Source organism: Nicotiana attenuata, chromosome 3, assembly GCF_001879085.1.
Source record: "Nicotiana attenuata strain UT chromosome 3, NIATTr2, whole genome shotgun sequence".
NCBI classification, from domain to species: domain Eukaryota; kingdom Viridiplantae; phylum Streptophyta; class Magnoliopsida; order Solanales; family Solanaceae; genus Nicotiana; species Nicotiana attenuata.
Window position 1 is genome coordinate 1461395 of NC_031991.1, and position 16871 is coordinate 1478265.

The window sequence follows — 16871 nt, forward strand, 5'->3', positions numbered from 1 at the left end:
CTGCACGACGTTCGTAGGACTTGACCCTCCTTCTTTACCTCCAGATGTATTTCTGTTTGTTCCTGTAAACATTGTAATAGACAATGTTCTCCTCTAGACGCTCATGCACTCAGTGGCATCCCGATTTTGGGCAGTTGTATCGTAATTTGGATTTTATTATGTTTCCAAAATGTTACTTAATGATTTATCGCTTCCGTATTTATTGGTTAAAAATATTTTTGCGGTGTTGAATTATTGAATTGAGGCTGGCCTAGTTCCACGATAGGCGCCATCACAACTAGTCGAGTTTTTCGGTCGTAACAGAGAGAGAGAGAGAGAGAGAGAGAGAGAGAGAGAGAGAGAGAGAGAGAGAGAGAGAGAGAGAGAGAGAGAGAGTAGGGATGGGGAAATAACCGATTCCATATTCAATTACTATATATAATAGGATACTCATTAATACTAATTTATATATAATTGGTAAAAGGTATATGCACATGTAGTTAACTTAAAACCTGATTATTGATGGTAAATAAGTTTCATATGTTGTATAAGAAGATAAAAAAATAATTTCGGTACAAAGAGTGTGCTATTTAGCACATTATGCCATTTACAATATAAAATTTAAGAAAATGACTTTTTTAGATCTCTTATGTGTAAAGACAGATTTGTTACATGTAAAAGTAAATCTCTATGTGTAAAAAAAAGGTACGACCATAAAACTAAAAATAAGTTTGTAAAGAACCACAAAACTAATTGAGGGGGAAGTGCACGGTTGGCCACTAATAACACATGTATTTACTTTTAAGCCACCGTTTAAAATGACTTTAGTATTTAGCTACTGCTTTAATAAACTTTAACTGCCCGGACGAAAATACCCTTCTGCTCATGTCCTTAACTTCAGGACTTCAGGACTACATGTCCTTAACTTTTGAACTTGGAACTCTAAGTTCAGGACTTCAGGACTACATGTCCTTAACTTTTGAACTTGTAACTCTAAGTTCAGGACTTCAGGACTACATGTCCTTAACTTTTGAACTTGGAACTCTAAGTTCAGGACTTCAAGGCTACATGTCCTTATCTTTTGAACTTAGAAATCAAACTTCAAGACCAAGCGTCCTTAACTTTTGAACTTGTAAGTCAAAGTTAAGGACCTATTGTCCTTAGCTTTTGAACTTGTAACTGTAAATTAAGGACTGATTGTCCTTAACTTTTGAACGTGTAACTGTAAATTAAGGACTGTCTGTCCTTAACTTTTTAACTTGGAAATCAAAGTTAAGGACCTATTGTCCTTAACTTTTGAACTTGTAACTGTAAGTTAAGGACTGCATGTCTTTAACTTTAGAACTTGTAACTGTAAGTTAAGGACTTCCAGTCCTTAACTTTTGAACTTGTGTCCTTAACTATTGAACTTAACTTTAGGACTTCAAGACTACATTTCCTTAACTTTTGAACTTGAAACTCTAAGTTCAGGACCATGTCCTTAACTTTTGAATTTAACTTTAGGACTTCAAGACTACATGTCCTTAACTTCTGGGAAGGAATTGCATTTCCTGTTTACTCATCACTCTTTTTCTTATTTTCACAATTTTTAGATCTAAAAATAAATTGTCAAAGCATAGTCAAAGCAACAACTCTAAACAGTTAAAGGTGTTTAATTTGTTTTAATAATAGACCCAAAATCAATTCTCTAAGGTTGTTTTGTTTCTACCTATGTATTATATATTGGCTGAAATTAAAAATAACAGAAGTAGTATAATTGTGGATTTTCAAGTCATGAAGTGTCACGACAATGGAAAATCTTATTTGCACCTTGTATAGACACCAAATTGATTAATTTAACTTTAGGAACCAATATTTAACAATTAAAAGATTTGTACCAAGAGAACACCAGAGAATACGAAGTTTTTATGTTTTGAATGCATCGGTGTATTTCTGTTTGGGGAGGAAAGGGTAACACAGTCTTTTCATATTAATTTTACTAAACTAGTGGCTACTATTGCTAAGCGTTAAAAATGCTGGATAAAAAGTAAATACCAGCTTAAACAGTGGCTACACCACGCCATTTCTACACTAATTGACCCGTCAAAGAGGCTGCTTTTGTCATTATTTGTGTAGTAAAATCTTTAAAATGAAGTCAGTTGTATTCAACTTTTTATTTAGCTGTAGTTAGTTGTATTCAGTTGTATTTTTTTGTATTCAGCTATATTCAGTTGTACTCAACTGTATTATTTATATGTATTTCTCTGTATTCAACTATATTTCTCTGTATTCAGCTATATTCTTTAATATGTATCTTTCAAATTCAGTTAATATTTGTTAAAGAATATAAATTCAAATGTATTAAACATGTTATTGTCTAGTTAGAGAATATAAATTCAAACTTATTGAATTTAGTCTTCCTATATTTACAGCTGAGTATATAGATGTATTCTGATGAATTCTGACTAGTTATGTATATAACTCAGGCATTGTCTATAATAAACTGTCAAAGTATATGTGGACAAGGTTATATTTAGATCGGAAGAACACATTAAGGCAACTATATGTATTCAGAATCTATTCACGAAAGTCATTTGAGAATTTATTACTTGAAAATGTCAGCATAAGTATTGACAAATCGTTGAAGCACCAATACATGTCAGAGTGTTAACTATTTATTACGTGGAGCATTTCTACACATTCGCTTGTATGTCCTCCCTGCCCATACATGCTACATGAATGTTGATTTTTCGGCTACAGCAATTCACTTAAAGGTTTATCGCGCTTCTTCTGTGGCCTTCCAGGAGGTCTTTTCCATTTGGGTGGTAGTACAACCTCCTCTGCAACATGTGCTGGCAAATTCCAGTCATTTCTATCCGGTAGCGGGTATACAGGCACATCGTATGTCATTACCACAGTTTTTGGTTTGTAATAGTTAGAGCAATATTCTTCTAGCATTAGAAACTTGCTCTTCAATACAGCCCAAGCATGTGGGCATGGTAATTCATCAACTTGGAACCTCCCACAAACACATTTTCTCTCTAACAGGCAGACTGTGTAATTCCTCCCTCCATCGTTAACCGTATGTAAGTATTCAGTTGATGGTACCACCTACATTTAAAAATTAAAATATAAATTTTGAGCACGTATAACTGAATTACCATATGTATAATGCTGAATTACTCAGTTACAAACAATTAAAATATTTGCATAAAGAAGAATACATCATACATTTAGACCCGCATACTATAAACTATAATTATGTCTTATCTTACGAATACTACGATTTCAAATCTGTATTATACATAATTTTTTAGTTTAAATTGATTTTTGCAGCATGTTTTGTAATTGATTCAACTCTGTATTATACATATTCGAATAGCTGATTTTTGCAGAATGTTTTTAGTTATATTCAGATGTATTCAACTCAGATCTTAGATAAAATATGTCTTGTATGCATTTGAATTTAGTTGTATTCATATGTGGTCATGGAAGCTGTATTAGTGTTGTATTCATTTGTATACATGTAAGTTATTTCAAAAAACAATAAAGCTATATAATACAATGACATTAAAATAAAACTTACAGTCATGACTCGCTCATCGAGAAGTATATCTCACTCAACTTGGCATGACTCTGTAACGACCCGGCCGGTCGTTTTTGGAATTTACGCCCGATCCCCCATTAACTGCTTCCCCTAAGTTCATTTCTGCCATTTTGGTATGCCGGGACGTTCGGTGTTAAGTTTTGGAGAGTTTTGGGACACTTAGTCCCTAAATGAGAGCTTAAGTGTTGAAAAATGGTCTGTAATCGGAACAGTATGAAGACGACCTCGGAATGGAAATTCGATGGTTCCGTTAGCTCCGTTAGGTGATTTCGGGGTTGGGAGCGTGTTCGGAATGTATTTTGGAGGCTCGTAGCTCTTTCAGGCTTGAAATGCCGAAGTTTGAATTTTTGAAGTTTCCGGTCCGATAGTGAGTTTTTGATCCGAGGGTCGGATTGGAATTCCGGAAGTTGCAGTAGCTCCGTCATGTCATTTGGGATGTGTGTGCAAAATTTCAGGTCATTCAGGCGAGGTTTGGTTAGGTTTTTGATCGAAAGTGTGTTTTGTTGGAATTTGAAGTTCTTAGGCTTGAATCTTTGTTTAATCGGACCTCTGGTGTTGTTTTAGGTGTTTTAAGGATTGGTACAAGTTTGAATAAGGTATTAGGTGGTATTGGTGCTTTTGGTTGAGGTCCCGGGGGCCTCGGAATGATTTCGGATGGTCGACGGGAAGAAATTCTAAAGTGTGCAGCAGTAGATTTTGAGTTTTCTGGTATTTCCGCTTCTGTGGCTTGGGAGCCGCAGAAGCGGCTTCTTCATCGCAGAAGCGATTCCAGGCATCTCCGCAGGAACCGCAGAAGCGGTCCCTTCCTCCGCATAAGCGGGACCGCAGAAGCGGGATTTTTACCACAGAAGCGGAGTCTGTCCCTTAAGTGAAAAACTGCAGAAGCGGCTCGTGGTCCGCAGAAGCGGTCCCTTGTCCGCAGAAGCGGAAATGACTGTTCAGAAATATCATTGGAGATAATAAGAGATAGACGTTCAAAGAAACTATGTTTATCTCAGAAAGAATATTTGAAGAGAGTACTACAGCGCTTTGGCATAGATGAGAAGACTAAGCCAGTTAGTACTCCACTTGCTCCCCATTTAAGCTAAGTACTACTATGTCTCCAANCTTATGAGCTTGCCTTACCTCCCAGCTTGGCCGGAGTTCATCCGGTATATAATGTTTCGATGCTCCGGAGGTATCACGGTGATCCGTCGCACGTGTTGGATTTCAGTTCAGTCCAGTTGGACAAGGATCTATCCTATGTTGAGGAGCCAGTGGCTATTTTGGACAGGCAGATCAGAAAGTTGAGGTCAAAGAACATAGCTCCAGTAAAGGTTCAGTGGCGGGGTCAGCCGGCCGTGGAGGCGACTTGGGAGACTGAGCAGGATATGCGCAGCCAGTACCCTCATCTTTTCACTACTTCGGGTATGTTCTCTATGCTCGTTCGAGGACGAACGAATGTTTAAGTGTAGGAGGATGTAACGACCCGACCGGTCGTTTTTGGAATTTACGCCCCGATCCCCCATTAACTGTTTCCCCTAAGTTCATTTCTGCCATTTTTGTATGCCGGGACGTTCGGTGTTAAGTTTTGGAGAGTTTTGGGACACTGTCCCTAAATGAGAGCTTAAGTGTTGAAAAATGGTCCGTAATCGGAACAGTGTGAAGACGACCTCGGAATGGAAATCCGATGGTTCCGTTAACTCCGTTAGGTGATTTCGGGGTTGGGAGCATGTTCGGAATGTATTTTGGAGGCTCGTAGCTCTTTCAGGCTTGAAATGCCGAAGTTTGAATTTTTGAAGTTTCCGGTCCGATAGTGAGTTTTTGATCCAAGGGTCGGATTGGAATTCCGGAAGTTGCAGTAGCTCCGTCATGTCATTTGGGATGTGTGTGCAAAATTTCAGGTCATTCGGGCGAGGTTTGATTAGGTTTTTGATCGAAAGTGTGTTTTGTTGGAATTTGAAGTTCTTAGGCTTGAATCTTTGTTTATTCGGACTTCCGGTGTTGTTTTAGGTGTTTTAAGGATTGTTACAAGTTTGAATAAGGTATTAGGTGGTATTGGTGCTTTTGGTTGAGGTCCCGGGGGCCTCGGAATGATTTCGGATGGTCGACGGGAAGAAATTCTAAAGTGTGCAGCAGCAGATTTTGAGTTTTTTGGTATTTCCGCTTCTGCGGCTTGGGAACCGCAGAAGCGGCTTCTTCATCGCAGAAGCGATTCCAGGCATCTCCGCAGGAACCGCAGAAGCGGTCCCTTCCTCCGCATAAGCGGGACCGCAGAAGCGGGATTTTTACCACAGAAGCGGAGTCTGTCCCTTAAGTGAAAAACCGCAGAAGCGGCTCGTGGTCCGCAGAAGCGGTCCCTTGTCCGCAGAAGCGGAAATGACTGTTCAGAATTATCAATTTCGAGGGTTAAATTTTATAAGTTTGAAAATCGATTGAGAGCTCGGGAGAAGGCGATGTTGAGTGGGTTTTGAAGAGAAAATCATTGGGTAACGTTTCCTTGATCCCTTTTCATTATATTTCATCATAATATAGCTAAATACATCATTGGAATTCGAATTTTGGACCAAAAATTGGATAATTTGGGGTAAAACTTCATTGGCTAGACTATTGAGTTTTGAGTGGGCATTTGACCTCCGATTTGGGAGATTTTTATATGGTTAGACTCGTGAGAGTTCGAGGGTTCTAAAATGTGAAAATTATTCGATTCCGAGACGTTGGCTTGAGGGGTGTTTTGGTCATTTTATCTATTTTCGCGCCCTAGCTTTAATCTTAATAGCGGAATCAGTTGTTTGCAATATTATTTACGATATGTAATTGAATTGAATAGATTTGGGCCATTTGGAGTCGGATACTCCTGGCAAAGGCGTGGTTTCTATTGATATTGAGCCGGTTCGAGGTAAGTGGCTTGTCTAACTTTGTGTGGGGGACCTTTCCCCTTAGGATATTGTTATTGGTATTTTGAGTGCCTTGCACGCGAGGTGGCGAGCGCGTACTTGAGCCAATTGTTGAAAATCCGATTTTACTTAAGATATTGCGATTGAGTTTCTTTCATATTTGTTCTATTCTACTTGCAACTATAACCTGTGCTAGATTAGGAAAGCATGTTTAGTTGATTTAACTTGCCTACTTGCTTAAGTTGCCTTGACTGTACTACATGAAGCATGTTAGGCCAGTACTACCTGTTGCTTGTCTTTGTACTTCATTTCTGTGTATCTTCTGGTTGTGATTGCGCATTAACATTGGGACTACGGATGTGGGATTCCGGTAGCTCTCCCCTTGATAGTTTACTTTGGGACTACGGGTTCGATTCCCGGTAGATCCCCCTGCACTTTTACTTTGGGACTGCGGGTTAGATTCCCGATAGATCCCCCTGCACATTGATAGTTGGACTACGGGACGGTATCCCGGGAGATCCTTCGGATATACACCTATGATGGACTACGGGACGGTATCCCGGGAGATCCACTGGACAGTTGAGAAAAGGACTACAGGACGGTATCCTGGGAGATCCTCATTGTTACCCATTGGTATTGAGTTGTACTTATTCTGTGGTTGTTCCGTTCTTTGTGTATTTGCTATTGCCTTGTTTAACCTGTCTTATCTCACTGCTGTATTCACTATTACTGCTTAGTTTTCATACTGTTAATTTATTATTATATTTTAGCCTCAGTAGGGCCCTGACGTTCCTCGTCACTACCCAACCAATGTTAGGCTTGGCACTTACTGAGTACCGCTGTGGTGTACTCATGCCCTTCCTGTGCATGTTTTTTTCATGTGCAGATCATCCAGGTACCTCTACTCAGGCGCACTATCAGTGAGGCAGGAGGACTACGGAGACTTCGAGGTAGATCTGCTGCGTCCGCAGACCGACGAGTCTCCCTCTTACTCTATCTCTAGTGCTTAGTTTTTCTTCTTCTAGTTGTTAGATAATCTGGAGTTTGGAGCCTTACTTTTTACTTTTGTAGCCTGTGTTGCCCGTGAGTTTCCGGGTTTTGGGAATTGTTTTAGACTTGTGATATTGAGTTGTACTTGCCAAACGGCATTCAGTACAGTTTCTTTTAGTATTTGATTTGATTTTTCTCTACTTTTTCCGCAATTATTATATTTTCGCAATATTAGGCTTACCTGGTCGTGGGGACTAGGTGCCGTCATGACATGTTCACAGTCGGTGAACTAGGGTCGTGACAGACTCTTTTTGAATTTCTTATATACGTTGTTCCATGAATACATTCCGACTACTATATATATAAATTTTTATACTATTGAATACAATTATAGTTATATGCATTTAAATACAATGAATACAACTATTGTATATGCATACGCTTAAACACACAGTAGACAAAATAAGAAAATAATTAGAGGCACTGTAATGTCTTATATCCAGTAGAATACATATGAATACATGTATTTAAGGACCAAAACAAACATATCTTAAGCACATCAGTGATAATCAAGTGCAAATCCACAAATACGCATAAATACATCAATATGTGTAACTTACAGCTCGAACCAATAATTTGAAAATACAAAAAAAAAAAAATTAAATACACGCAAACCTGACAGCATTAGACCTATCAACCCGGAATTGAAACCTTTGAGATATAGCATAATTCTCCATCGCCTCTTTCAATGTAGACTTATCCTTATACACTTGTCCAGCCACAATCTCCCTTTGAATTGAGAACTGCGAACAGAGAAAAGGGAGAAGTGAATGGAAGAACTTCGATCAGATGTTGCTATTGTTTTCGATATTTTTTTGGTTTTTTTGGAATCGTGAATGGCAGAATACAGATTAATGGGTAATAGTTTTTGTATCAATAGTAATTTTCCGTGGTTGAATTGAGAACTGCGAACAGAGAAAAGGGAGAAGTGAATGGAAGAACTTCGATCAGATGTTGCTATTGTTTTCGATATTTTTTGTTTTTTTGGAATCATGAATGGCAGAATACAGATTACTGGGTAATAGTTTTTGTTCGTTGAGTTAAATTAGGAGAATATCATGTGATTTGATTTCCTTTCCGTTTTTAACTAGTTAAACCTTCCAGATTTTACGCCTTACGTTACTGTATTCACGATAAGGCCGCGTGAATATAGTTAAATACATATCAACCTTAGCTGTAATTCCCTTTTTAACGCCTATTTTTTGCTATTGTATTAATGAATACAATAGTTTAAATACATCAAATACATTGTATAACCACATAAAAGGTATCTATAACACGTAATATAGCAAAAGGTATCTATAAATGACTAATTATACCTAAAAGATGGTGCTTTATGAAAAATTCTCATTATTTAATTGTATTAAATATGTACAACCCATAAAAGCTAGGGATCAAAGTTGTATTTTTCCATAAGAATTTTCACTTTTTTCTTTTTTTTTCTTCTGCATCAAATTCCGAAGAAACGGATGTTTGAATTTCCACTAAAAACTAAAAAATGTCGTTTAACAAAATATATAATATGACGGCTCAAGCTAGACTTCTGCAACAACCTATCCAACTTCAATAAAGATGTATGATAAATAAATCGAAAAACATACAAAAAGTAGAGGTAATCATTCATACGAATGATCTCGAGTTGAGACATATAGACTTTAGTCTAATGATTTGTATTGAACTATAAATACCGAGATCTTCAGTTTAAGTCTAATTGATTAGCGGAGCCAGAGTTTTAATTTTATGAATTTTGGATTTTAGAATAATGATTTTAAACGCTAATATAATTTTAAATTTAATATATGTACATATTTAATAAATTTTATAAAATGGTTTATTTGAGCAAAAATTACTAAGTTAGATCGAATCTGAGTTTATACCTACGCCCCTGGTTGATTGCCTGTCCATTTGATAAATTGCAAAAATTTGCTTGGGACAGCCTTTAATTATGTTTTAAAAGGATTAGATCCTTCTAAGAAATAAAGTTTTTGATCGGAATACGAATCAAACCGAAGGACCCTTTAACTATTTAAGGGATAATAGAACGAATCACATTTTTACCACTAAACTATACCCGCTACAATCCGATTATTGTATACAAATGCAACTTTTGTCGAACAGGGGGATTGTGGTAATCAAGATAGGATAAGATAGGGTCGTCACAGAATCATCCAAATTAGAGTGTTGATCTTTTTTCCTGGGGGGATTCCAATTTGATGAGATTCGGAAACGAGGGTTCATTTAAATAACTAAATTACAGAATTAAGTTCTATCTTTTCTTTTGCTGGAGGAGTTTTGATAGAGATACGGCTCGTCAAAACCACTAAAATCATAACATAAAAATGCATTGTGGAATATTCGAAAGCTTCTTTTTTTTTAGTCCAGCAAGGTGGTAAACATAAAATAAAAAAGCAGAAAGAGAAATGAGACTTTTATTTTGATCGAATTTTCTATTTTATATATTTTATTTTACTTTTACAAAAATTTTACAAAAAATGGGAATTTTTTCTTGTTGCTTGAATATTAACTATTCAATTAAAATGAAATATTACAACTATAACAGGCATTTTGGTTTTCAAATTCAAATTCGTTGGAACAAAAGAGGCCCGGCTGGGTACTGACCAGACCAGGCCATGAGAATAAGAGGGTCCTTTCGAACAAAATCAAGACAAAGAAAAGAGGTCTTCTTTATTTTTCTTGATATTCTTGGCTCTTCTGAGCCCTTCCTTTACTTTAGATAAAGAAATAAAGGAAATTGATGATAAAAGTTGTACATATCTATATAATATAGAAAGAAGAAAAGAGAGAAAGAAGGATTCTTTCCTTTATCTTATGTGCTATCTCATGTAGTAATTATCTTTTTCAATTGGGAGAGATGGCTGAGTGGACTAAAGCGGCGGATTGCTAATCCGTTGTACGAGTTAATCGTACCGAGGGTTCGAATCCCTCTCTTTCCGTTGATGACTTGATTTTTTTTTTCAAATTCCGAAATCCTTTGTTCTTATTCTTAGTTAAATGTGTGGAATAGACCAAATCATAAGAAAATTGGAAAATCAAGCAAGGAAAAACCCTTTTTACAAGCCTATTTTCTTTATCTCTATATTACATAATTAGAAGAACCATTCTTGTATCATGCTTGGAAGTTGTTGTTGGTTTTGTGAGGTGTGAATGAGAAATGAAAAGTTTCATCCGAAGATATTTTTTTTCCACCCATTCATTGGCTATAAATAGAGACCTTGCCTTTTTTTTTCACGTACCAGAAAAATCTGAAATCTTTCCCTTCTTTGTATTATTTGTCCAAATTAAACGAACATAAGTATCATGTGTGATTTGCTGCGCTACTTGAGTTTGTTGAAGTTCTGTAAATTGATATGCCGTTTACAGAATAGTTTTCCGTTCTATCTTGAAAGAAATTAATCCAAATATTTTAGGCAATAATAAAGAAATTAAATTTCCTAATAACACGCAAGAAAAATTATGGCTCGGATATTTTATTTTTGTTATAACTTTCGCGTTATTGTTTTTCTGGTTATGAAGCTTACCAATAGTTGTAACTAAGATAGAGAAACGCATGGCCAAAGAATAAGATTTAGAGCCCGTTTGGCTTAGCTGATTTAGAGTAGTTGATAAGCATTAGGTGCTGATAAGCACTTTTAAGTATTGAAACTGATTTAAAAAATAAGCAGTTACGTGTTTGGATAAAAGTGCTGAAATTAATAATATGCAGCTGAAGAATTGGGTATATGAAGAGTTTTGTTTTAAAAAGAAGTGTTTTAGAGATAGAATAGTAAATATTTTGGTCAAACTTAAAGTGCTTATAAGCTGAAATTTGATAAGTTGGGGGATACCAACTTATGGCTTTTGGCTTATTTTTGGCTTATAAGCACTTAATTTATAAGCACTTTTAATTTTACCAAACGCGTAAATAAGCCAAAAAGTACTTATAAGCCAGTTTGACCAGCTTATAAGCTTAGCCAAACACCCTCTTAGTTGTCACTCTATCGATTATTCATATTTCTCTACCATTATTACATTTGCTTTTGTTAGCTCTTCGGTTTTGACAGCAAAGTCACAACTTATTTGTCGACACCACAGGATGCACCGATGTAAAAATAGTACGGATTAGGCAGTATTAGGACTGGTCATTTAAAAATAGCCAGCATTTGCAAAGTCATTGAAAAATAACCACTATTTAGCTGCAACATGGAAAGTTTCAGCATAATATACTGGAGATCAGTGCACCTGTGTATGAACTTCCAGCATATTATGCTGGAACTCAAACACGCGGAAAGTTCCAGTATAATATACTGGAGATTGGTTCTCCAATCTCCAGTATATTATGCTGGACCAGTATATTATACTGGAACTCCAGTATATTATACTGGAGTATTTTTTCGGATTCTGAACAATGTTTTCGTTCAAATTTATCTTTACATGAAAAGTGGCTAAATTTCAATTACTTTTAAAACTGTGGCTATTTTTGAATGACCACTTATAAATCTGGTTATTTTTTAATTTCTCCCTGCACGGACATATTTGAAAATGGGACGCATGAAAGAATATGGGAAAAGGTTGTGAAGAAAAAAGAAATGAATAACTAAAAGAAAAACAATTATTAGTAATGAAGAAATAAAGGGCGAATTAACCAAAATTCAAAGGAAAAATAATTGTACCAAACATTACCGCATGCTCCTTCCCCTTATTAATAGTAGTAAATAAAAAACAACCATCATCAACATTATGGACTTTCTGGCTGTAAACTGGAAAATCAATCTTTATTTTCAAATATGTAGGACTATATATAAGAACAAATTGAGGACCAAATAGGAGCAATTAATATAGTGAGGAGAAAGTAACATTCAAGGTGTAGTCAGGACCAATAGAGACCATAGTAAAGGAATAAAAGATTGCAAAGAAAAGTAAAGAATAAATAAAAGGAACACAATTAATCAATGAAGAAATAAAGGAAATGTAAAAATTCAAAAAAAAAAAAAATCAATCGAGACCAAAAAAATATTTGATCATTTATTCTAATCTGTTTTAATTTTTGTGGACAAAGTTCTTTATATTTATGCTGGAAAAAGGTAAGAGGTACTCAAAACTTGAGAATAATTGATTTTTACACAAGATAACCCAGAAATTATGTTAATAAAAGATAGAAAAGGCCAGAAAGAGAAGGAAGATTGTCCCTTGTAACCTCTCACTTCTGTATGATCACGTTCAACTCTAGTTATAAAAAAAATAAGTGGATGATGTAAATATAATTCGGTCTAAAAGTCTGGAGTCAAATCCCATAGAGAACTGCGACTTAGCTATAACTGTTCAATATTGCTAAGAAGACAGGCTCAAATAATTTCTAAGTTATATTGATTGCAATTCCTGTTTTAAACTAATTAATTAACAACTGTTAGAAGCAGCAAAAATTATTAACTAAGGAGATTAAAGGTTGAAGACAAAATTAAGGAGACCTAGGGTTACGATTTCTCCAATTGTCAGAATCCTTAATTGATACGTTAGCTATAATTTTGCCAAGTCATCTACTGATCGTGAGCACTCGACTTACTGCAATTCTCTCTAAATCAATCACGTTAATTTACTAGATATATACGCTAGCTGACAATTTCTCATAACTAATTATTAAGGTGTCTGTGGTTCGGTTTGGATCGATTTTTCCCTAAAAAGAAACCAAATCAAGTAAGTCGGTTTTTCAAATATTGAAACCAAACCAAACCAATTAAATCGATTATTTATTAATTCGGTTTATCTCGGTTTTTGTCGATTTTCAAATTTTTCGGTTATTTATCAATTTTTTCTTAAATATGAGACATACACTACCAAACACATATTCCGGCAACTACTCTTTCAACGTAACACTATGTAATCAATTGTTCTTTGAGAATCTATCATTTACCAAGATATATTGATGATGAATGAATCAAATAATGATGAATAATTTAAGGACTCAATTAAAAATAGTTTTTTTTTTACATGAAATAGATTCTTGTGCTTAGTAAAAGAAAACCACCAATTAAACAAGAATGTAAAGGCAAAGAACAAGATTATTAATATGATAGCAAAGAACTAGACTAGAAGTGCAAACGATTAACATGTACCATAAAATTTAGAAATTTTGTACACACACAACAACAACAACAATAACAACAACAACAACAACAACAACAAACCCCGTATTTTCCTACAAGTTGGGTCTGGGGAGGGTAAGATGTACACAGCCTTACCCCTATATAGGTGTAATAATAAATTTTAAATAGCTACTTCTATAGTCGATGTGGTTCGGTTTTTTCGGTTATTTTTTTATTAAAAGCAAAACCAAACCAAATTTGATCAGTTGTTAAAATTCAAATCAAAACCAAATCAAACCAAACCAAAAAAGTATCGGTTTTTTGGTAGGGTTGGTTCGGTTTTTCGGATTTTTATGAACACCCCTACTCACTATGATCATGTCAAAGTTCCATTATCTCTAATCCCGCTTTTAGACCTGCAGTATTGATCTCTCATATACCTAGGGAGTGACGTTGTTCAACACCTACCTAAATACATCTTCTCTCTCGAGCAATACATAATAAATATGCAATGTTAATTGGGATATCTTTAACTAACTAAAATAAGCACGAATAATTGAACAAATAGAGTAATCTAATGGCCCAATGTAACAAAACATATCAAGAATTCATCATACAACAGGTTCATTAAAACCCTAGATATAGAATTGCCTACTCATAATAGTATGTAAAACTACAATACTAAAACTCATAACCAATAGTTAAAGATAGGAAGAAGAAAGGAAAAACTCGTTGTTGAATCTTTCGCCTTGCTCCTAGCGTATTCTTGCCTCCAAAAGTGTTTTGTTTCTCCAAAGTAGTGTCTCTCAAAAAGTGACTAGAAGTAGGATTGAGTTGAGGCGGATTTGAAATCTTGTTTTTCGGATTGGAGAAGTTGGAGGCACGTCCAGACACGCAACTCATGCTATTCCCAGTTGTTGTTTTTTTTTTTTGCTCCGTTACCGGTCTGGCGAAGTGAACATCGCTTTGCTGTTCGGGACTTTCTCTTAAGCTCTTTTTTCCGCTACTTTTTTGTTGGTTTTTTTTTTTTAATATATTAAATACATAAAAGAGGGTGAATGGAAAATGGAGGGAAATGAAATTTTTGAGTGAAATTTTAAATTTCCCCCCTTGGCAAATGGACATTGTCCCATATTGGAAGAGGAAGAGGTTTTTTATGGGTATATAAGCAATTGCTCTTCTTCTAGCTCTTAAAGAGTTAAGAAGAAGGCAAGCCTCGCGCCGCCGTCGTCGTCGCTCGCTCGGCTCGGCTTCGGCTTCGGCTTTTTGGACCAAAATTATTTGTTAATAGTAAAATATTAACAGAAATGTTGGATTTGGTCAAATGATTGATTGATTAATTTTTTGGACCAAAATTATTTGTTAATAGTAAAATATTAACAGAAATGTTATTAAATATTTATTTTAATAACATAATATTAATATTAAAATAAATATTAATATTAAATCCTTCAATGCGTTTTTTCTGTTTTGGTAACAGAAAAGTAACTACCCTCTTCAATTTTCCCTCTTTATTTTTCCTCTTTATTGTTGAGTAAATAGCCATTTATGTAATGGCATTTATGCTGTGGCCGTTTTGCATAAACAGCCATTCTGAAGAGTTGCACCTCTTCAGATTCCAGCCCAACTTTGGCTATAAATACAAGGCTATTCTGCTCACAATTTCCATACGATTTTCTGAGTTTCTCCTCATTCTTCTACATATTTTTAGCATCAAACAAAGTAACAGTAAGTGTAATTTGCTACCGAACTTTGTGTTCGCTGAAACACTGGGTTTGAAATACCACTACACCAGTGTGTAATTCGTTCTATCCTGGGAGGAAATAATCCATAACCTTGGGTACTAGGAGGGGATTAAATTCCTTAAGGAAACACAGTGAATTCGGTGGGCTCGAATTGGTTTTCCGTTATTTCGTTGTTCATTTCTGTTTATGTTCATTTCTGTTTATGTTCATTTATATTTCCAGAATTATTTTACAAATACAGTATACTAACATTTTTCTCCTATTTGATCCTTTTTCGCCTAAGTTTATTTCTACACGTAAGAAACACGTAATGAGCATATTTTCATTTCAAAAGCAACTTGAATTCCCGTAACTCACACAAGAAATAATGTACAAATACACTCAAAACTTGCACTTTTCATCCTTTTATGTATAATCTTCTTTTATTTATTTATTTTTCTTCAGAAAAGTACTTTCTCGTGCATGATGATTAAGCAGTAACAGCTTATATGTATTTAATTGATGCAAACAAGTATGTGGATAAGCCTTCCTTTCTTATACCCCTTCCCCTTGTTAACCAAAAAGCAACAACACTATTAATAAACTGTTGACTCGATTAAGGTCTGAATAATTAAAAATCATATCTTCGTTCCTACTAAAACTCCGAGCGAATTAAATAATTTTCGCCACGAATGACTATATAACAACAATTTGAGGACCAAATAGGAGCAATTAATATGGTGGGATGGTTCAAGGTGTAGCCAGGACTAAATAGAGACCAAAGATACAGCTTGCGGACACTGTTGACTCAACTAAAAATATACTTAAAAAACTATAAGGAAGAAAAGTAAGCTATATTGACCAAATTTGCCCATTAATTCTATGGATGGATAAAAGCTGCATTCTATTTCAAGTTTGGACTTTAAAAGAAAAGTAATTCAAGTGTGGATTTAGGTTATACAGATTAGTACTTTTTACGTTAAATAAGTGTAGTTTAATCTGTTATATCAAATATAATTTTGAGAATTTGAGAAACATATATTTTTAATCGCTCGCAAAAATAATAGCCGATAAAATGTATAATTGTTTGGATATAATCGTATTTTATCAATATAATATATGTATTTTTGGCAAGCGAATGCAATTAATTCTGCCAGTTCGGTCAATTTTTTATTTTACCCTATAATTTTCTAGTATCTTTTTCAAGCTAAATCAAAGTTGATTATAGAAAATTATGTTAAAAACTCACCCCCATCAAATGTTTATACTAAATGGATGCATAATATGCGTTTGTGTATAGACTTATCACTTTTAATTATAATAAATTAATATATATTCTCACTTTATTAAATTACGTAATCATGATAAGTTAGACGTAGGGCAACCTGGTACACAAGACATCTCATTTTTACGTAGGGTTGGAAAAAGAGTCATGAGCTTAAACAGTCTACGGCTCTATGCTAAAGTAAATATTAGTGGCTGGTTCCACGGCTCGAAACCTCCCACACGCTATGCCTTTGCCTATTCTTTCCTAAAAGGGAGACTTAGTCTTTGGTCCTTAGTCCTCACTCTCTGC

General features: G+C 35.1%; 1 protein-coding gene and 1 non-coding gene across 2 annotated transcripts; one reads left to right on the forward strand and one right to left on the reverse strand.

The window, feature by feature from the left end:
- Positions 2713–3550, reverse strand: LOC109224122. The gene is made up of 2 exons (XM_019388708.1): positions 3545–3550; positions 2713–3069 (listed from the first exon to the last, which is right to left on the reverse strand). Exons 1-2 carry the CDS (start codon positions 3548–3550, stop codon positions 2713–2715), a joined length of 363 nt encoding a protein of 120 aa, XP_019244253.1.
- TRNAS-GCU lies at positions 10358–10445 on the forward strand. The gene has a single exon. It is a non-coding gene; the product is annotated as a tRNA-Ser (tRNA).